This window comes from Vombatus ursinus, unplaced genomic scaffold, assembly GCF_900497805.2.
Source record: "Vombatus ursinus unplaced genomic scaffold, bare-nosed wombat genome assembly UNPS02014923.1, whole genome shotgun sequence".
Classification (NCBI taxonomy): domain Eukaryota; kingdom Metazoa; phylum Chordata; class Mammalia; order Diprotodontia; family Vombatidae; genus Vombatus; species Vombatus ursinus.
Genome location: NW_020954701.1, coordinates 1,195,424 through 1,218,670, shown reverse-complemented (window position 1 = coordinate 1,218,670; position 23,247 = coordinate 1,195,424). Strand labels below are relative to the sequence as shown.

At 40.4% G+C, this 23,247-nt stretch overlaps 1 protein-coding gene across 2 annotated transcripts; it reads right to left on the bottom strand.

Moving 5' to 3' along the window:
* Positions 1 to 1,248: 1,248 nt before the first annotated feature.
* MPC1 (mitochondrial pyruvate carrier 1) lies at positions 1,249 to 21,874 on the bottom strand. 2 transcript variants are annotated; one of them, XM_027843553.1, is made up of 5 exons: positions 21,719 to 21,874; positions 6,620 to 6,623; positions 3,614 to 3,710; positions 2,145 to 2,277; positions 1,249 to 1,794 (listed from the first exon to the last, which is right to left on the bottom strand). In XM_027843553.1, exons 1-5 carry the CDS (start codon positions 21,787 to 21,789, stop codon positions 1,770 to 1,772), a joined length of 330 nt encoding a protein of 109 aa, XP_027699354.1. In that variant the 5' UTR covers positions 21,790 to 21,874; the 3' UTR covers positions 1,249 to 1,769. The 2 variants fall into 2 exon arrangements, with proteins under 2 accessions (XP_027699354.1, XP_027699355.1); XM_027843554.1 differs by lacking the exons at positions 6,620 to 6,623; positions 21,719 to 21,874 and adding an exon at positions 6,503 to 6,590.
* Between the last annotated feature and the right edge of the window lie 1,373 nt (positions 21,875 to 23,247).

The following is a 23,247-nucleotide window of genomic DNA, read 5'->3' as shown; positions in this document are numbered from 1 at the left end:
TCTTTCTAGAAAGGGTGTGATTTGTGTTCTTGAATAACTCTTTTCCCAAAATCTCTACTCCATGGCTTGTTCTCGTCAAATTCTACCATTGGAGAGTCACTTCTTTGTGCTAACACTTTCTCCATAAGTAGCCTGTGGAAATATCTCTTTATGCACACATTCAATTTTAAAACCCCACTATATTTATTAAGTACAAGATGCTGGAGCCAGGTAAAATATAGGGTGAAAGGTAGAGAATGATATGAATACAGGCAATTATAAGGTAAGGTGTGTAGGAGATGAGAAACAAGAGACAGAGATACATGAATAGTGCTTTAGGAAAATCTGAGAGATTATTTTTAACCAGAAGGGGATGGGACAGGAAGCAGCAATACTTGAGCTAAGCCTTGATGAAAAAGAATTTTGAAAGGATGAAGTAGTACACTTCAGGAATGGGGGACAGTTTGTGACATGCACAAGGTAGAAGAGAATAGATTGAAACTGGAGGAATAGCTAGTAGTCCAGGTTTTCTAGAACATAAGTGTATATAAAAGATAGTAAAGTGACATAAGTCTGGAAAGGTAGGTTGGAATCTGATTTTGGACAGTCTTAAGTGCCAGACTGAGGAATTTACATTTCATCCTAACAGCAATAGGGAGCCCCTGAAGGTTTTAGAGCAGGAGAGGGATATGATCAAATGTAAGCTTTGTGAAAGTTTTTTTTCACAGCTGTGTGATAGATTAAAAATGGGTGAGAGGCTGGAGAGACTATCTGGAAGCAATCCCAATGGTATAGGTTAGAGGTAAGGAGAGCCTGAACATAAGTGGCGGCACCATGACTAGAGAGAAAGACAGAAGTTATAGAAGGAGAAGTAATGGGACTTTGCAAGTCAGATCAAGTGTGGCTTCCTCCTCAAGGAGGAGTCTTGTCTAGGACTACCTTCCATTTCCTCAGTTCTATATTTTGTTAGGTGTCTGTTTATGTGTACTCTTTAAGGGGAAGGGCTGTTTTTGCTTTTTTTGTTTACGCACCTTCTGTTCTAGCACAAATGGAGCCCATTCTGCCCATCTTCCTGGGCTTTCCTTCTCCCACCTCTGAGCATGCACATGGGCTGTCTCCCATTTCTGAAATATACTACTTTATCCCTACCTTTCTGAATATTTTCCCCCAAGACTTAGTTCAGGTACTATACCATTCAATGGTGCTGAATGTTCCAAAAAACTCAAGGAGAATGAGAACAGAGAAATCAATAAGTTAATAACCTCAGAGGAAGTTTAATATTTCAGTGATTTATTGCAATTCAGTTACAGCATTTTGATCGTACACACTGCATGGAAGTACACAGATAACTGATTCAAACAATTACTTCATTGGAAATAAATTTTTTGTCAACTACCACTAGTTGACTTGTTACTATTATAGAACAAAACAAATATTCTGTGTACCAAAGTGCTCAAAGTTACAGGCTTTGTTCTCTTCAGTTTTTCATAAGATAAATTCCATGACCAAGAGCTAATATACATACTGTTTGAGATTAAAACCATCATTGAGACCATTAAATTAGTTGCATAATTTGAACTACTCTTTAAAAAGAGAAAATATGTTAAGTAATTGTAAGGCAGCAAAGAGTTATTTTAGGTACTCTCAGCTCTTTCTAAAGAAATAAGTCTGGCTAATGAAAAGATGCTGTTGTCTTCCTTAGCAAGACCATGTGTGATGGTATCTGTGTCTCAGCAGCTGTTGCTGGAAATGCTGTCCCTGCAGAGCAGGTACAACCTCTCCTCCCTTTGTTAAGCAGAAGCTTTTTTACTCATCCTGTAAAGAAAAAGAAAATCAGTGAGTATCAAGATCACATGGCAATCCTCTGAACTTCAGGCCCAAACAAGAATGATACTTCTAAACCAGTATTCATTAAAATTCCCAATTTTATAAAAATATAGGATGGCCGGGCTGTTTGAAAAAATGACTTTACAAAGCTAATGCATCATAAAAAAGCTGGCTGTATCGTTTGCCAAACTTTAAATGAAACTCTCTCAGCACTTGGGTAGGCCCTGTCTCCTGCCTCTGCTAAGGGCCCTACTGCATCTGACAAACATCTAACCATGCCTGCTGCAGGAGGTTCAGGGTTCACATTCTTTCTTCTCCCTCCTAAACCAATGACTTACTTGTGATTGATAAGGCGTCCTCCCTGGATGAGCTGGGCTACTTCATTCGTGGCGTGGCACGCAAAGAGGAGCCAGTTCCGAGGCTGCACCTTGTAGGCGAATCTCATGAATGTCAAAGAATAACAACAAAGGGCTGTGCAAAAAAGCAGCACAAGAGAACCTGTGAGTTGGGGAGATACCAGAGAGCAACCCACTGAGCACCTCCCAAAAAGGGTCATCAGCTCTCAGCTTACATAGCTCCAGTGATGGGTAGGTCACTACCTACAGAAAACAAGCAGACCATTATTTCCAACAGACTAGTTTACTTCTCAAAAATACTTAGAAAAATTTGGTGGTGAGCACAATGAGTCCTATTAATGATCACTATAAATGTTTGGAGATCAAGGTTTTCTTAGATAGTGTGTATGTATGTGTACACACACACACACACACACACACACACACACACACACACACGCTCACGTCTGGAAGCTTATGCTGACATTCTGTATTTACGAGCTACGTGGTCTTGGGCAAGTCACTCAGCCCCTCTGGGTTTTGGTTTCTTCAACAATAAAATGAAGTTAGACTAGAGGACACTCATGGCCCCTCCACATTCAAAGCAGGAGTTCTTCATGTGGTAAAGAAGATAAAGTGCCAGGACTGGAGTCAGGAAGACTCATCTTCCTGAGTTCAAATCTGGCCTCAGATAGCTGTGTGACTCTGGGCAAGTCACTTAAGCTTGTTTGTCTCAGTTTCTTCATCCGGAAAATGAGCTGGAGAAGGAAATGGCAAACCATTCCAGTATTTTTGCCAAGAAAACACCAAATGAGAGTCTGAAACAACTACACAATAAACTCCCTTCCTACGCTGACAGTCATGGACCCCTTCTCAGAATAATGTTTTTAGAAATATAAAATATACAAAACCACAAAGGAAACCAATTATATTGAAATAAGGCTATCGAGCTATTTCAAAAAACCAAGTTCACAGACCCCAGGTTCAGAACTTCTGTTCTAATGCTATAATTCTGTGAAAATGGGGTTAATGGTTAGTGTGGTATAGTGGAAAGAAAACTGAAGTTGTCTTCAGAACCAAGAACTTCCACTTAATGGTTGTGTGACCGTGGGTAAGTAATTAAAATGTTTCAAACTGGAGTAAAATGTTTCCCCTGTGTCAGTACCATTGCTGTGCCATTTTCTACTCTAATAATGATTGCAATGTTAGACCTTACAAAATATTACAAAGTAAACTAAATAGCAACATATACTTTGTTTGAAAGATTTCAAAATAAATTTTAAAAGACTGATAAATTTTTAGCAAATATTCTTTTTTTCCTCTTTTTACACACCAGAAGCCGCTTCTTCCTGAGCAGAAAAGAAACATGCAACAAATTGAATTTCTAACTTGATACACTATAGTATAAAACAGGCTGGAAACCCTTAAAAAAGCATGTCAATTTTCTAATTATTCAAATGTCACATTCTTACCAAATGTCATTCTGCCACTAATGATCTCTGGAGATTTCTTCATATCATTGAAGGCTGCAATGGGGAGCCCCCAGTTGGCTACTGGACCCCAAAAGTGCTATAAAACAATGAACAAAAATCAAGTTAAAACTATGAAATGTCAAATTATTTCCTACTTTCAAAAGTAACATTAGTATTAAAATGTCTCTCTTTACATCTGTCTTCCCTTCATTACTAGCATTCATTACAGCACTTCAATTATGTTCAAAATTCAGACATTTAGTTGCTAAAGTAGGTAAATATGGGCTTTAAGTTTTTATATTCTTAATCTACAGCTAGAAGGAACTTTGTGAACTCATACCCAATCTTTAGGCAGACCACCACTAAATCATCCTTAAACATCCCATTTAAAAATTGGGAAGGAATGAAGATTTGTCAACCTCTTAACTCATCTCTTAGAAAAATTTAACATAGGGGCAGCATGGCACAGTGGATAGAGCACAGGCCTTGAAGTCAGGAGGACCTGAGTTCAAATCCGACCTCAGACACATAACACTTACTAGCTGAGTGACCCTGGGCAAGTCACTCAACCCCATTGCTTAGCCCCCCCCCCAAAAAAAGGAGAAGAAAAATATAACATAACCCTTTAACCGAGTTTATGGGGTTCCACTCACATATTTATCCTGATAACTACTTAAATGTAGAGCCCAAAGTGAACATATTTTCTTCAGCAGTAGCCTGAACAAGAAAATTAATTATTTTCTAGCCCTGACATGTGATATTCCTATGAGATTCCAAGAACTTAAAAGTATTACCTCCATTACCTCCAGTTGTCAACTATGCAAAAAAAAATTTTTTTAATTATGTTTAAAATAACAAAAATAATTTCTTTAAATTATTACTATTTAAACCAATGATTTTTTTTTTCAACTTGATGACACAAAGTTCTTTAGGAGTTTTTTAGAGATTTGGTCGAAGTAATGCTGTATATTTTACTTTTAGTTAGCATAATTTTTGATCCTATTTTACCAATACTTGCAAATTTAAGAAAAAAAAACCCTAAAAAGACCCAAACATCTAAAAAACTAATTTTAAGGCCACTATTTATGATGGTAAAAACAATCTGTGAAAAGACACATTTGGTTTAAAAATAACCATTTGTCATGAAACCTGTCATAAAAGAGAGTCTGACAGGTCACCTGGTCAGACTCTTCGTGTGGCAGGATGTTACTGTCTTGTGAGACTCACTGCTAAAATTCTTCGTATTTGCATGAGCAGAATCTTCTGATCATCTTTTCTTTTCCTCCTCCCATCCCCCTCCCCAGCCCTCCAACCAATCTACCCAGACTTTCTCCTTTTCCAACTCACTTTTCCCCCCACATCTTTTTTTGTCTTTCTTTCTTCCAACTCTCTCATTTTATCACGCCTTCCTAAACCCAGGTTATTTTATTTTCCTCTTTTTTTCTGCTGTATCTCTCTTCCTCTGCTACATTCTTTACTGACTCTCCAAGTGGCCACTTTGTTGAGGAACTCAGGGATACTGGAAGACCTAGTGAGCCTGCCTAGGCGGATGCTGCCAGCGTTGTTGGCCTTCCCGGGGGTGTGGTGCTGATTTGCCTCTTGCCACAGATGGCTGCTACTAAGACAAAAGAGGCCTGTGGCATGTGGCTCTAGGGATATCTCAAGTTAGGGGCTGGCAAAGACTTTGGAAATAGCAGCATTACACTGTGCTGGGGGTTCTGGTGGCATGGGGCAGAGATGGCCCAAGATTTTTTTTAAGCTGATGTTTCCAAGATTTATGGTTGATAAAATAGTCACAATGGAGGAAAAAAGTCTGTAAAATTTACTGTTAATTTGAAGTTCTCTGTCTATTCTTACTATATAAAACAATTACAGTCCCAAATTACATAAATGTAGACAAATAACAGCTGGCATTATCTTTTATCTACAGATGAGCATGGGGGAAAAACCTACACAGGACTTCTACAATTTATTTTACAAAACTGCTCAGTGTGTAAGTTTTCTTGGGGCTAAGGCTGATCACCTGAAGTTTAATTTCTGGAAATCTACTTTGCAAATACTTTTTATATTTATGCACATATGCATAAACATATTCACATACATACACACACATATAACTTAATGGGGGGAGAAGGCAGTGAAAGAATTTAATTTCTATGTTAAAAATAAAAGGCACTTAGCTTTAAAATTGCTCTATTTGTGACTTATGTCACAAAGTGACTTTGTAACTTATTTCAGTTTAATATCTACTCCAAATCACTCTCTAGATGTTTCCATTCTGAGAAATAGCAGTAAATAGTCCACAGCTACACTTTACCTAAATCAGTGAAACTAGATAGATGGATGGATGGAGATTATTTCTGGACCCCTAAATTATCTAACCTTTTAGTTTTACTAGGCATGGTTTCTTCCTAGCAAAATACTGTTATCTGAATTCTTTTCCTATGATATATAAGATCTATGCTCAGTCAGAAAAACATTCAGTAACCAGATTTTCTGGAAAAATAAGGAATTTTATGATTAGCTTTTCAGAACAGAAACAGATTATTTTAAGATAAAAAAACCTTATGTAATCACAGCTCTGGAACAGATATCTGTGTTAAAAGAGTTGATGCCGTAATATATGGCATAATGTTTTGGATAATGGTTCTCAAGTATAGTCATGGCAACACCTCTGTGGAGAAAGAAGTACCTCCTACTTTTGCCTGACCTTCCTGGTTGGGGAGTTCAGTTAACTGGTAAAAATGGAAACTACTGTAAGCTCTCTGTACATAAACAGGAGTAGGGGAAAAGCTACTCCATGAGAATCACTTCTCCTTAGAAGTCAGGACAGAATGGAATAAAAAAGAAGAGAGGTAAAACTGGGGGCATATTTAATCCATAACTCACCAGTCAAGGTGGTTAGATATGATATCTCAGGCAAAGGGAGTCAGGTCAGGTGTCCATAACTTTGAAAATGAAGTAAATCTGTAAGTCCCTGAAATGAAGTACAAACAGGTTTCTTACCGTACTATTTTATGAGTGGCCATCGAGGTTCAAAGAGGGAAACATGGAAAAAAAAAAAAACCAAAACCAAAGTCAGTTGCTTTCATGAAAAATACTGGAGTTATGAGTTAATTCTAACCTCACAGATGGATCAGTACCATTGTTCTAAGTCATTTGGCTTTAAATATGTCAAGCATTCTTTTACTTTTTTGGAAGGTGCTTTAAAAAGGTCTTATTGATATTACCTAGAGGTAGCAACTGTTAAAATATTACTATTTTATATATGCGGAATGCTTACTATGAAAAGCTATCCCATAAAAGTAGATTCTGATAGTCTTATAATCATACTAATTGCATTTCAGTGTTCTATAGTGACAAATCAACCTAATGCCAGCTAATTTAGTAACAAGATGACCAAGATGATGGAAATACCCAAAGCTCAGCATTGAGGGAAAATTTTAAATTTTACACTAAACTGATTTCTATTTTTATAGTAACTGCTTGTTGCAATTCTATATCTTCCCCCCACCCCAACATTTCTGTGGTTACAGCAAAGACATAAAAAACAAGTAAAATGAAATTGATACTTAGAGAATATTCTCAGTAATGTGTTCCCAACCCATTCAATTTTAACTTTTGTTTATCAGAAGTATTAGATATCAATAGTTATAAATTCTCACACGAAACATGTTCATTGACTGCATTGGTAGCATTTAAAAGCACATTTCAAACAGGGTTCATATTTTCAGATGACCATAGAGCTAGAAGGGAAAGGTCATCCAGGAAAGCTCCTTTATTTTACACATGAAGGAACTGAGGCCCAGGAAAGTGAAGAAGTGACTTGCCCAAGTCATCCAGCAAAAGACAAAACTAGGATTTGAATCCTCATCCAGTAATTCCACAGTTGGCGGTTGTTCCACTAGCCATTCTGGATGCCAGGGTACCAGAACAGTAGGTGAGCCACGCAATTTAGGGAGACAGAATGAACTGAAATGACAAAAATTCTGTTTCCCAACAAATTCAAATGTAGCATGCTCTCCTGCAGGTGAGATGGAGGCAGTCAGAGTATAAGATCCCATAACGTGATCTAACCAGAGCTGCTTCTTGTTGATTTGGGGTTTTCTTGGCAAAGATACTAGAGTGATTTGGCATTTCCTTCTCCAGACTATTTTACAGATGAGGAAACTGAGGCAAACAGGGTTCAGTGACTTGTCCAGGGTCACACAGCCAGTTAAGTGTCTAAGGCTCGACTTGAACTCACAAAGATGAGTCTAGGCCTGGTACTGTCCACTGTACCACCTAGCTGCCCGTCTAGCCAGAACAGTTAACAATTATAATACAACAATTCAAATATCCTTGTTCAAGATCTAAAATCATGCTTTCCTTCCACATAGCTATAAAATATAGGGCAGGGGGGAAGGTGTTGGGGGGAAGATAAGCTGCATATTTCATAGCTACATGGAAAGCATGCTTTTATACAGACACTGACAAGTGTATTACAGTGGCGGACCATCCTGGCTCAACTCCCTCGTTGGGGCTACTGTCATCAATCCCTTCAGCTGCAGAATAACATGCTAATAAGTTTGCACTTGCTCTGAAGCAGAATTTTTGTAACTTCAAATTTGCAACCTTTAAGAACTTTAAGAACTAACTCCAACTTTAAGAAGCACAGTAAAGGGGGCAGAACCAAGATGGCAGAGGGAAAGCAGTGACTGTCTTGAGCTCTCTCCCAAAGCCCTCCAAATTCCTAAAAAAATGACTCTAAACAAATTCTAAAGCAGCAGAACCCACAAAAAGGCAGAGTGAAATAAATTTCCAGCCAAAGACAGCCTGCATGGTTGACTGGAAAGGTATATCGCGCCAGGCGGGGAGAGGAGCTCAGTTAGGTGTGGGCACACAGGCCCCAGCAACCCTGGAGCAGGCCTCAGAGAACTGAATCACGGGCAGCTGTGGTGGTTTCCAGACTTCTCCACCCCCGAACGCCAAAAACAACGTGGAAGGTCAGTGGGAAAAGTCTGTGACTGCAGTGAGAGAGGAGCTAGGTCTTAGCTGCAAGTCTCGAGTGTGGCCTGGGGCAGCGACTGTTTCCTGAGCTCCCGGCCCACAGACTGAGGGGGAATCAAGTGGCTGATCACAGGGGGATTGCAAGGATCTCTCTGCCAGTGCTGAGGCAGGAATCTCTTACTTTGCCTGTGCCTGAATCTGGGTCACAGTTCTGAGGGGCAGTCCTGGGGCGAGGAGAATGCTGGTGTGGTGGAGCTTGTAGTGGTGATGAAGAGGAAACACCTCGCCCCTTATCATACCACCTTGGAAGAACTGAAAATTTTCAGGTCCCTAGAAGTATCTCTGAAAACAGCTGTACAAACCCCCGAAGCTTGGGACAGTACACTCTTTCACATTGGAAGCAGACTTTTAGCTTAACAAAGAGTTTAAAACTCAAGTAATTGGCCGGGATCATGAATAAGCAGCGCCAAAAGAGTCAGACTATATTGTCTTACTTTGGTGACAAAGAAGATCAAAACATACAACCAGAAGAAGACAACAAAGCCAAAGCTCCTTCATCCAAAGCCTCCAAGAAAAATATGAATCAGTCCCAGGCCTTGGAAGGGCTCAGAAGGGATTTTGAGAAGCAAGTAAGAGAAGTAGAGGAAAAACTGAGAGTGATGCAAGAAAATCATGAAAAACAAATCACCAGCTTGCTAAAGGAGACCCAAAAAAATACTGAAGAAAACAACACCTTAAAAAATAGCCTAACCCAAATGGCAAAAGAGGTCCAAAAAGCCAATGGGGAGAAGAATGCCCTAAAAAGCAAAATTGGCCAAATGGAAAAGGAAGTCCAAAAGATTACTGAAGAAAATACTTCCTTAAAAATTAGAATAGAGCAATTGGAAGCTAGTGACTTTATGAGAAATCAAGACACTGTAAAACAAATCCAAAAGAATGAAAAATTAGAAAACAATGTGAAATATCTCATTGTAAAAACAACTGACCTGGAAAATAAATCCAGGAGAGAATTTAAAAATTATTGGACTATCTGAAAGCCATGATCAAAAAAAGAGTCTAGACATCATCTTTCAAGAAATTATCAAGGAAAACTGTCCTGATATTTTAGAACCAAAGGGCAAAATAGAAATTGAAAGAATCCACCGATCTCCTCCTGAAAGAGATCCCCAAAGGAAAACTCCTAGGAATATTGTAGCCAAATTCCAGAGTTCCCAGGTCAAGGAGAAAATATTACAAGCAGCCAGAAAGAAACAATTCAAGTATTGTGGAAACACAATCAGGATAACACAAGATCTAGCTGCTTCTACATTAAGGGACCGCAGGGCATGGAATATAATATTCCGGAAAGCAAAGGAGATAGGATTACAACCAAGAATCACCTACCCAGCAAAACTGAGTATAATCCTGCAGGGGAAAAAATGGTCATTCAGTGAAATAGAGGACTTTCAAGCATTCTTGATGAAAAGACCAGAGTTGAATAGAAAATTTGATTTTCAAATACAAGACTCGAGTGCAACATGAAGAGGTAAACAGGAAAGAGAAAATCGTAAGAGACTTATTAAGGTTGAACTGTTTACATTCCTGCATGGAAAGATGATATTTGTAACTCATGAGACCTTTGTTAGTATTAGGGTAGTTGGAGGGGAAAAAATTATATGTATGTATATATAGATATAGATAGATAAATAGAGGGCACAGGGTGAGTTAAAAATGAAGGGGTCATATCTGGAGAATAAAATTAAGGGCTGAGAGAGGAATATACTAGGAGGAGAAAGGGAGAGGTAGATGGGGTAAATTATCCCACAAAAAAAACAAAACAAAACAGAAAAGGCTCTTACAGTGGATGGGAAACGGAAGGTGAGAGGGAATGAGTGAATCTTATTCTCATGGGATTTGACTTAAGGAGGGAATAACATACACACTCAATTGGGTGTGGAAATCTGTCTTACCCTACAGGAAAATGGGGGGGGAAGGGGACAAGAGAGTAGGGGAATGATAGAAAGGAGGGCAGATTGGGAAAGGGAGTAATCAGAAGCAAATACTTCTGAGGAGGGAAGGGGTCAAAAGAAAGAATAGAATAAATGGGTGGGCGGGATAGGATTAAGGGAAATAGAGTTAGTTTTTCACAGCATGCCTACTATGGAAGTGTTTTGCATAATTGCACATATATAACCTATATTTAGCTGCTTGCCTTTCAATGAGGGTGGGTGGGGAGGGAGGAAGGGAGAAAATTTGGAACCCAAAATTTTAAAAACACATGTTTAAAAAAAATGTTTTCATATGCAACTGGGAAATAAGAAATACAGGAAATGGGGTACAGAAATCCATCCTGCCCTACAGGAAAATTGAAGGGAAAGGGGATAAGAGAAGGGGAAGAGAGATAGAAGGGAAGGCAGACTAGGGGCAGGGTTATTTAGAATGCATGCCATCTTGGGGTGGGGGGAGGGGCAAGATGGGGTGAAAATTTGGAACTCAAAATCTTGTGGAAGTAAATGTCGAAAACAAAAAAATAAATTAAAAAAAAAAAAAAGCACAGTAAAGAAGCCCACCCTGTTCTTATAAATCAGGGTTCCCTGGACTCAGGATCTGAAAACTTGGGCACCAGTCTCTATTTTGCCACAAATAGGCTGTTTGACTTTGAACTAGAGACTTTAATTTTAAGCTATGAAGAGACTAATATTTGTCCTACCAATCTTAAAGGGTTGTTGCAAATATCAAGTTAATGTGAATTATACATACATGTATATTTACACATACACGAGCTTTGAAAATTGCAATAGTTTTCAAAGAGCTATATAAATACAATAAAATTTAACAAATACTTGCTAAGCATTTGCCATGTACAAAACACTGTCTAGGCTTCAAAATTATATGCCAGGAACGGTGGACTTTAAAACAAGAGTGAAACAGTCTCTAACCTCAATTAGCTTATATTCTACTTTTGGGGGGGTGGTGGTAGGATACAGCACATATATAAATAAGCAAATTTAGAGGAGGGGGAGAATATACTGACTGATGCATATAAGTATATGTATGAAAATTACTATACAAACACATGTGACCTTGAGTCATTTAAATAAAAACATCAAAACAAAAATGTTTGCAAGTAGGTAGGAAATCTGGAAAATTTGAATACATTCCTTTTGTACCACTACTATTCTGCTAATCCTTAATAATCAACTGGGGAAGAGAAAGTGACTCACAGCAAAGATCAGAATCACTGTGTGAAAAATGGCAAGTGATAAGTATGCAAGCATATTGTATAGGGTCAATATGAAGAATTAAAATTGTGTTTATTTGTCATGATTATTTAATATCTGTACATGAATCATTTTAGAGAAGTGCCTCCAAATTTTTTCTCTCTTAGACTCTAATTTTTCTCTCTCAAAGAGAACTAAAACACTCTCAGTTTCTAGAAAACAGTGTAATCTGTGTATTGTGATAATTACAACAGTACAAAAACATCGTTTTAACTCTTATGATTGTATATCATCTCAGTATGGAGAGTTCCAGGCCACTTACTCAACTCAGAAGATAGTATACTGCCCGCTTAATCTACCCTGAGATCCCAGGAAGGAAGTAAAAAAATCTCTTTTTTTGGACCTAGTAAGTGACTATGTTTATCTTCTAGACATTGTCACTGCTAGAAGTCACTAATACTTGCTGCTGTATCAGGGACTTATTTCTAGAGAAAGGCAACATGATATAGTGGAAAGAACATTACACTAGGTCTGGACACTTGGGTTCTACTAATTGCTATTCCTGCTACTAATTAGCAGTGTAACTTTGGACTGAAACCACTTTTGGAGTCTTCAGACTACATTTCCCTCCCCTCTGTGAAATTAGGGGTGTAGATATGTGTGTGTGTGTAACCTAAGGTTTTTTCCAGCTAAGATATCCTGATTCTGACCACACCCATACCCACGCAGAGTCACATAAGTACACACATGCACACATATGCCCACCTCTCCTGTGTTTGAACAGAAAATTAGGTAACACGAATTTTTCTAAAAATCAAAATCTGTAAGTCTTTTTTTCCAATAATTATGAATTTATTCATATTATAATCACTTGTTAAGAAGTAAAATACAAAGTATAGCATAAATGTTGTAGAAATGCTAATGAAAAGTCAAAAAGGAGAATGAAATATACAAAGCCTTCAAATCACAAGATAATAGAGAGTCCTGTTATGTAAGTATTCATTATTCAATTTTCCCCAGGTTAAGAGACTGAGTTTTGTTTTGGTCCAGACATGTGGTTTCATTTATTGTAGGAAACTCCCTTCGCCAATGCAGATCATCAACTGTTATGTAACTTACAGTCTCAGCGAGCTGCCTGGAACACAGAGCAGGGGAAGAGGAAGAAGAGTGAGGAGAAAACAACATGAGTAAATGGGAAAGTGCACATATGAGGGAATGGTGAGAAGAACAATTTGGCTGGAGCATAGAGTATATGGTAGAAGTATGAAATAGCCAGGAAAAGTGGTTGTAGAGACAGACTGTAGAGGTCATTAAGTAACAGGTTAAGGAGTGATGACAATTCTACTTGCAAACAAGGGTCACTGAAAAGTTTTAAGAAAAGGCATGCCGTGACCAATCTGTGCATTAAAAAAAGACTAGTTTGGCAGTGGCATGAAGACTGGTTTGGAGTCAAGAAGAGAGGAAAGACAAGAAAACTTGTGAAGATGCTTTTTCAATATTCTGACAGATGCCGAGAAGCCCTGGCCTGGGATGGTAGCAGAGAGGCTAAAGAGAAAGAAATGGATCAAAGAGACACTGCAATAGTAAAGTCTACACAAATTTGATAACTTATTAGATATTAGAAGGGAGGGAGTATTTTTCACTCTGGTTAGGCTTCAGCTCTCCAACAGTGAATTTTATCTGTGGTCCCAGCAATTTGAAAGTTCCCACAATAAGCCAGATTGCAATCTATCAATATCTCACGACCAGCCCACCTTTTCTTCCAATTCCAAGGGAATCTGAACTTCTGTATCCTGCTTCAAAAGACAAGTTTCAAGGGGCAGATAGGTGGTGCAGTGGATAGAGCACCGGCCCTGAAGTCAGAAGGACCTGAGCTCAAATCGGGCCTCAGACCAAACACTTGACACTTACTAGCTGTGTGACCCTGGGCAAGTCACTTAACCCCAATTGCCGGGGGAAAAAAAAAAAAAGAGACAAGTTTCAAATTCTCAGCTCTTCATGGTAAAATGTAAAGCATGAGACTGCAAGAGATAGGATCTGTATAAGGGAAGGGGCAGAAGAAATGATGAGGGAAAGGTGAAGGAAGTATATGGTCTTTGTATTTTTGTTCCTTTAAGCCAAAAATAGGTAGCTTAGTTATATGATACTACATGGTTTGCAAATAATTGGCTCAGAGAGATGAAATTACTTGTCTATATTCACCTTGCTGGAGGCAGCTGGGTGGCAAAGTGGAGAGAATACCAGGCCTGGAGTCACGAAGATCATCTTCCTGAACTCAAAAATCTGGCCTCAGACACTTACTAGCTGTGTGACTCTGAGCAAGTCACTTAACTCTGTTTGCTTCAGTTTCCTCATCTGTAAAATGAGTTGGAGAAGGAAATGGCAAACCACTCCAATATCTTTGTCAAGAAAATCCCAAACAGGGTCATGAAGAGTCAGATACAACTGAACAACAAAAATTCACACAACTAGTAATTTTTGAAGCCAGGACTCAAACCTGGACCCTCTGATTACAAGGTGATCATTTCTTTTCACTATCTGCCTCTTTTATGTTACCTCTCTACATTGTACATCCTTTGAATCCTTACTGGCCTTGCTGATATTAGAAAGGTCTCAGAATCTCCCTTAGTTCTCTCATCATTCTATCCTGACCTCTAGTCTAGAACATAGCAATATGTTCTTGAGGATATTGTGGAAACTTGGCAGCTAAAATTAGCACAGCTCATTAACTTGAGAGTGTCTGATGAAATCATCAACTACATTCATTTCAGATTTATTTATAGATATATGACACAAAGGATTAATTGATCTATAAGTACTTATCACATGATTTGGGCCTCACCAGAGAAAGCCTGTCTCTGGAACTTCATTGCATATCTAGGGTTGAAATTTTTATGTTGGAATTCCAAAGTACCAAAACCAGGGTACTTACAATAAGTGAGTAAACAAATCTAAAATCACTAACCTCACAGAATGTGAGCAATTTAACCATGGAAATAACTACCTCAATTTCCTCATTCTCATTTCTTAACCAAAAACAGAATAGGAAAAGGGAATAATGACTGTTCTTTTCTCCCCTCTTAAATAGGTATAGGCAGTGTATGAAAAGGAATGTTCAAAGGTAGAAAAAAAAAACCAGACAAACAGATGAGCAGCTCAGAATGAATCTAATTAATTTAGGCTCTTCAAAATCATGGGCTAGAAGAAAGTGGGGGGAAAGGAGGGGGTTAGAAAATATAAAGGATAGAACCCTAAGAAACTCAAGAAACTAAAAATGCTGTGTCCTAAAAGCCCTGTCCATCATGAGCCATTGTTTTTCAGTCACAACCCACTCTTGGTGACCCTGTGGACCATAGCATGCCAATACTGTTCATGAGGTTTTCTTGGCAAATATACTGCAGTAGTTTGCCATTTCCTTTGCCAGTAGATTAAGGCAAACAGAGGTTAAGTGACTTGCCCAGAGTCACACAGCTAGTAAGTGTCTGAGGTTGGATCTGAACTCAGGTCTTTCAGACTCCAGGTCCAGCACTCTATTCACTAAGCCATCTAGCTACCTCTTAATATCTCATACATTCAGAAAATTAACAGCAGCTGGCCTTTCTTTAGATCTTTACCCGAAACAATTCTATATTGGAAGGTAGTACCAGTACTATCATTTCTAAGAAACCAAAAGGTCAAGTGATTTGCCCTTATTCATATATAGAGAGAGGGAGGGCACACATCCCTTTGTTTATTTATCTGTAAATATGCTGAATCCCCCTAGTAGAATGTAAGCTTCTTGAGGGCAGAAATTGTCTGTTTTATATTTATATCCCCAGTGCCTAGCACAGTGCCTGGTACACAGTAGGCACGTAAGAATGAGGTAGGGGCAAAGAGGATGTTAACTTGAGTAACCAGAAGGATAGTAATGTTGTCAAAATAAGGACATTTGGAGGAAAGAGGGGAAAACAATGAATTCTAGAGTTTGTGATACCAGTGGGGTCAATGAGATGCCAAGATCTCCAACAGGCAGATGATATTGCAGAACCATAGCTGAGGAAAGAAATTAGGGCTGGACATATAGATTTAGGAGTTCTTTTCATAAAAGTAACTGAACCCAAGAGAGCTAGCATAAAAAGAGGACTGGGAATAGATGTTCTTGTGGGGCCAAAGAGGTATCCATTTAACAAACATCATGTTGTTTTTAAAATATACACTTTTTAAAATTTTCTGGTGCAGGCTGGGATTAGTTATGTAAATTCCTGTAGAACACTAAAAATCATAGGAGAGCCTAGCTGAGCCTCAAGTTTCTTAATCCGCAAATGGAAGATGAAAACATTTGTGGTACCTAGACTCAATTGAGAATACCCATAAAGCACTGATATTATTGTCTGATGTTACTCAAGTCAAACATTTATTGTCTGTCTCCAAGATACTGTGCTTATGTTGTGATCTTTTTCTCAGCTGATCAAATCTAAAGGAAACCTGATTCTTCTTACTATGAAATCAGGCCAGGCACAATAACCTACCTGGAAGAAATTCATCGTCATTATAGGAATAGCAGCTGGAAGGGGTCTTAGAAACCCAAATGAATAATGTTACAGCAAAATCACAGCATAGAAAGCAACAGAGGTTTCAGTTACAGTACTGTTTCTCAAAGTATGGGCCACCAAAAGAAGTTGACAGCAGAAGTACCTAATGCTATAAGCCCCGAAGCAGCCTTGGACACAGAATAGGGTACTACTACCAGTGGTATGAAGGCCCCAGGCTTATCCTACCATTTCTCCCCCGAGGAAGGTTTTACTTGCCAGAGTTTTGCAGAAACTAGAGGAGTCATCAGAGCAATAAATCCTCAGGGCTGTGATCTAATGAAACCACAAAGCTGAAACATCCTCTCCAAGAACCTTCTTTTACAAGGCCAACTAATTTGGCAGAGCTTCCAGAGGGAGTATGCTCTCTGTCCCTTTTTAGGTAGCATACCTGGTCTTATAAAGATAAAGTACAGCCAGAAGATGGGAATCTGCAAGGGAGGGTGATGAGTGGCACAACTGATAGAGTGCTGGGCTTGGCATCAGGAAGACCTGAGTTTAAATCCAGCCTCAGAAACTTTCTAGTTGTGTGACCTTCGGCAAGTCACTTAATCTCTGTCTGCCACTAGAAGAGGAAATGGCAAACCATTCCAGTATCTTTGCCAAGAAAACCCCATAGACAGAGTCCCATAAAGTCACAAAGTACTCTTCAAAACTATCTAGAGTTCTAGCTATTGGGTCAAGGCAGTCCTGTTAAGATTGGTGAGACAAGAGAAGTCTTTTCAGGAGTGAGTTTCTATTAGAAAAAAATAGATCTACAAAAAGAAGTGGGGAAACCCCAATCAGCTAAGTCTTTTCTGGTCATCCTGAAGCACCCTGATGGCACACAAGCATAGGGTGGGCCAAAAATGAAGTCATACTCTGTCGAGATATGAAGAAAATTAAGGACTTTTCTTTTGATACTTTGTGGGGATAAATAGGCTATGTATCCTGAAAAATTTATCTATATGCCTAGTGAATGAAAAATAGACATATGGCAACTGTCCCTTTTGCAAATTCTAAGATTGAGACTCCTTCCATCTCTGTGGATAGCCCTAAACTATTCAATTAACTGTAGGTCTGGCTGCCCCAGTATGGGAAGGCCTCGAGATACTTTCAGGGAATTCTTTTTTCAGGTATGGGTTGGATTAGATAGCCATTGAGGTTCTTTTCGATTCTTAAACTATTACTCTGTGAAAACATCTCCATTCTTGACATCACATCATCTGTATGTTTCTACAACACACGTTTGACACTTTAAAACCAATTAATTTTATATTTCAGATTCAGATTTCTCATTCTTCTTACTAAAAACTATAAAACTAGAAATCTTCCTCTCCGTTCACAACAACATGATTATTTTCAACAGTAACTCTCTTCCTGAAAATCTATTAGGAAAAAAATGGGGAAAATATTACAAAAAGTGAATTATTTGAAAAAAATTCATCTAAGAATAAGATAAATTTCCTTTGATATCTGTATGCCATTGGCAAGTCACTTACCCCCTCTAGGTATCAATTTCCTCATATGAAAAATGAGGGGAAAATGGACTAAATGACCTCCAAGATAACTTCCAGCTCTAAAGTTATTAGTTTTAGTTAAAGCATTCAATAGAATGCTAGTAGTAGAAATAGGCAGATCCTAAAGAAACCTGACAGCTAGGTGGTATAGTAGATAGTGCTGGTCATGGAGTCAGGAAGACTCATCTTAATGAGCTGAAATGAAGCCTCAAGACACTTACTAGCTATGTGACCCTGAGCAACTCACCTAACCCTGTTTGCCTCAGTTTCTTCATCTGTAAAATGACTGGGAGAAGAAAACGGCAGACCACTCCAAGCAACCTTGCCAAGAAAATCCCAAACAGTATCCTTGCCAAGAAAAGGGTCACAAACTGGTGGACACGACTGAACAACAAAGGAATGGAAAATATTTTCAATTAAATGATATCTATTTAACAAACTTCTTCCAGTATTAAAAAAAAAAACTTGCTATATGTCACCTGTTCAATATACTTCATAAGTGCCTATAAAATTATAAATTAGGCCTCATTTTACTAGCAGAAAAAACGATGGTAGTAAACAGCTAAAGTAGCACTCAGGTCTGTAAGTTATTTCAATAGCAGACATCTGTCTGTTTACTGCTTCCTTCCTTCCTTCCATTACTTTAGGCTGCTTTTTCCAAAATGTCTACTGATTTTTTTTGAAATTTAAAACAAAATAAAATCTCCCACCACCCAAATCATTTTTGGATTTCTTTTGTTACTTCTCATCTGAGGATAGGGAAGTATTGACAGTCAATAGCTTTTGTTCCCTAGTTCACTGTTTCACAAGAGAGAGTGCATTAAGTTTCTTAGCTGCTAGTATTTCAAATTGATATTAATAGTATTTTCCAGTGAAATACAGCATTACAAAGTTAACGTTTACTGAATTGTACAAATACATCACATCTGCAAAATGCCCTTGAGGCCGAGATCAATGCCAAAGCAGAGTTCTCTAAAGTTCTCTCACCAATTAGCATGTTTTTGTATTAAAAATCAGCTAACTAAAGAGAGCCTGCTTTCACTTAGTTTTTCAGCCAAATTTCTATATATTAGTTATGCTCCTAAATGACATATCTTTTGAAGTACTAATTTCAAAATTAGTTGTGCTAGATATGCTATAAAGGAAAAGCTTACAAATCAAAGTTAAATGGGTGCTGAAAACAGACCAGGTCAAAAGGAGCTTTTCACCTTGAGTGTCCTTTCACTATAACTTAAAATAAAACATGTAAATGAAGGAGAAAAGGAGTTTAAGAGTGATGTGTAAAGCTCTTAAATCACACCACAGACAAATGCTCAGTCTATAGTATAAAGACCATTTAGTTATTTAACATAAAATAAAGCTCCACCATTTTAATGTAAAGTTCTTCTATTAAATAAAGAGTAGACTTGTAAAACAATCACCACATTTAGTCTTATTTTACTAGAAGGGACAAGTTGGTGTATTTGCCTGCAGCTCTCAAATCCCTAATCAGCTGGGAGCTGAGAGTGGAAGGAAAAGGAGGTTGAGGTCAAAAACAAGGTCAAAAGATGGTGACTTTTCTTGTGACATTTTATAGTACTAAAAAGACCAGCCATATATCTTGATGTAGTCACCTGTATGCCAGGTGAATGAAGAATGTATAATAGGCAGCTGGCCAGTGCTAGTAAACTCTCAGATTAAGGTTCCTTCCATCTCCATGGACAGCCTCCAACCACCTCCCTAGAGCTGGAGGCCTGGTTGTTCAGGATGGGAAACATAACCTCCCAAAGTACAAATTCAATCCAGTAAGTATTCCATAAGCATCTATGGTGTGTGAGGCTTCAGGTATAAAAAGACCTCTCCCCCCACCCCCAACAACAACAAAAAGCAGGACTTCTACTGAGATACAACTGGTACACCAAAAAGTAAATGCAAAGTATATACAAAATGAATACAAAGTAAGATGGAAAGGAAAATACTACCCACTCCTGGAAGAGAGATCAGGAAAGTCCTCAAATAGGAGTCCACCACAACCCTAAAAGTATTGGGCTTCCAATCCTGGTTCATAACAAGCCAGTAACCTAGTATTGAGTTAATTTACATTTCAGGACCTCAGTTGTAAAATGGGCAGAGAACAATTCCTACTACCTATTTCACAGGTCTGTTGTAAGGCCAACATGGTAAGATATACAAAATATAACCTATTATTACAAGTAAATTGCAAATCAGTTAACAAGCACTCATAAATGTAAATGTACATCTTAATTTTTTTTCCCCCAATAAGCGCTCTTCCTAGCAAAAATAAAGCTTAGGACAACATGGCCTTAAGTCCAGGACATACAAGTTTTCTTTCCCAAATTCTAAAAAATAAACAGGTTCAAAGCCACTTTAGTTATGAGGCATGGTGGTAGGCTGGGCAGACTTCCAGAAGGCCATGCAATTCCTCTCTAATAAGGACCTACAAGACATCAATAACCCTTGCCCCTGGCCCCTAAACTGCCTGCAAAGTTGTTCAGTCAAAGGCCCAGAGCTAACCAGCCACAACTAAGACCATGACCTGATCTGCCCCAGCCCGGATTCTTTCAGTCTGGGGAGGGGGAGGGGAGAAGAGGAGGATTGATTTAGCAACTTTAAAATGAACAATTAGCACCCGGATCTTCACCCTTCTCCTTCCCCAAGCTGGGACAATCACTCTTGACACTCATCGGATGTTAGAAGAAGAGTGCACTGGGACTTGGGTCTGTAAGAACTGGGTTCAAATCCTGCCTCACACTCTAGCTGTTGTGGGTCGGTGCAAGTCACTTAACCCTATCCATACCTCAGTTTCCTTTTGTGTAAAATGAGCAGGTTGTATTCATGGCCCCTAAAGTACTTTCCAGGATCAAATCCCGCTTCAAACATGTAGTAATGGTGTGACTAAGGACACGTCACTTAACCTTTCTGTGCCTCAGTTTCCTTTTCTGTAAAATGAGCTGATTGGACTCAAGCTTTCTAAAGTACTTTCTATACTGGGCTATACTACTTTCTGGTCTATCCAGGATCAAATCACACTCGAACACTTAACCGCTCGATGCCTCAGTTTCCTTTTCTGTAAAACGATCATGTTGGATTCATGGGTTCAAGTGATTTCCAGGGCGATATCCAGGATCAAATCCTCCCTCCGGCTCTTACTAGTGGTGTTTCCCAAGATAAGTCACTTAACCCCTCGATGCACATTTGGTGGTGTGAGACCGGGTAAGTCACTTACGCCCTCAGTGCCTCAGTTTCCTCGTATGTAAAACAAGAGGGTTGGATTCATAGCCTCTGGAGTCCATTCCAGCTCTAAATACATGACCCTATTATCCAAGCGGCAGCCGCTTCGACAGCTGGAAAAGGGGATCCGAGCCAGGCCCCGGGGCTCGCCCCAAGACACAGCCCAGAAATACCCCCGCAGGGAAAGGCGCCCCACCCCCTCCGCCAGCACAGCGGGAGAGTGCGCGCCTCCGCCCCCGCGCCCCCCCACCCGCCGGCCAGGGGAAGCCGTGCCGGAGCTCGAGTCCTGGCTCTGACTGACCCTTCTAGCCACGGCGGTCCAGGGCGGCTGGAGCCTCTGAGCCTCAGTTTCGTCATCTATAAAACAAATCAGCGAGGGCGAGAATGCTGGACCCCAACTGCAAACCTCACGGCGCCGGGCTGGGACCAGAGGAAAACGCTCGACTAACGCTGGCGGGGGCTGCCCCTCGCCTCCCGACAGTCAGCCCTAGCGGAACCGAGCCCGGGCAGGTGCAGCCGCCGCGCAGGTCTCACGCCGGGGCGGCCGCCCGCGACGGACCGCGGCGAGGAGGGGACCGGTGGCTTCCTCTCCCCCTCCCGCGGACCCTCTGTTGTCACCTCATCAAATAGTCCCGGAAGTCCTTGCTCCGGACATAGTCGGCCGCTTTGCGCACCAGCGCCCCCGCCATAGCTCTGCCGCCGCTGCCGCGTCGGCTCTACCCCGACGACAACCCAGCCGACCCGGCCCCGACGGGCAGAAAGCTCCACTCCACCAACCCCAACAGTAGCGCCTCACCACAGCGCCGCCCGCGTTTTACGGCACCCTCCCTTCTCCCTCCCCCCGCTCCGTCTCCCGGGTGACGAGCTCCAGGGGGCAGGAGCGAGCCACTGATTGGTTTCACGTATGCTGCACACCCCTTTCCCTCCCCTCTTTTGGTGGATGAGGGGAGGGGGCCGTAAAGCACCGCCAAACCCACTTTGAAGGTTGCTAAGGAATGCCAGTTTCCCCGCCCAGAGGAGAGGAGGAAAAGGGGGCGGGGCGAGAGCCTCTGGGCTCCTCGGGATTGGCTGAATCAGTGGGTCCCCACCCATTGGCCGACCGCGGCGTAGTCCGCTCCCCAATTAGCGACCTGCTAGATGGCCCGCTGTCCCGCCCCTCTGTTGTTCCGTTTGTCTTCCCTCAAGGGCGTCCTTAGAGAGCTGCTGCAGCTGTGCTGCTCCCCTTCCTCCTCCCCGCCCCCACCCTGAATCACCCCACGCCAGGTGTCCAAGTGAGCTGCTCCCCTCATGCGGGGTCCCCCGAGAACCCTGCACCCTCCGCTCCTGCTTCGAGTGGCGTGGTTCTCCCCTCTAAAAGCCGAATCCACTGGCTGCTGTTCCCTTCCTGCCCACCCACCCCCCCGACCCCCCATGGCCTCCTGCTGAGCAGAGGTCAGTAGTTCCCGGAAAAATGTATGGGGGGTGTGTGGGGAGTTCTAAGCTTCAGCATTAATTGCAAACGAGGGATTTGACTTTCAAACATTTTAAAAACGGGTTTATGACAAACTACAAAGGTACCCTGAAGAATGATTATTGGGATACAAAAGGACAGCTTGTCAAACATAATAATAGCTAACGTTTATATAAAACGTGTACTTTATGCCAGGCACTGTGCATATTTATTTAATTCGATCCTCACAACAACCCCTGGTTGGGAGGTGCTACTATTACCCCCATTTTACAGATGGGGAAACTGAGGCAAACACGTTGAGTAACTTGCCCCGGGTCAGGGCACACAGCTAGGAATCTTATGTATCTAATCTAAGAGTTTGAGACCTTATCTGAAGTCGAGTCTTTTGACTCCAGGCCTAGCACTCTAATCCACAGATCTTGGTGCCAAAGGTCTTCACTACTACCACTACTATGGAGAAATTCAAGAAAGTGTATTCAAGCCCAGCATATACCTACTGAACTACTTTAACCCCAAAGTTACTCATTCACTTAACAAACATTTGTTAAGCAATCATTATATGCAATGTCCTGCTGGGCCCTGAGGGAGATAGAAAAGATTGGTACATCTTGGTCAATACTCAAGCTATTCCTTACTGGCTAACACTGTAACTGATCCAGCCACCTTGAAATAGAAGGGTGTAATTCTATCAAGATGG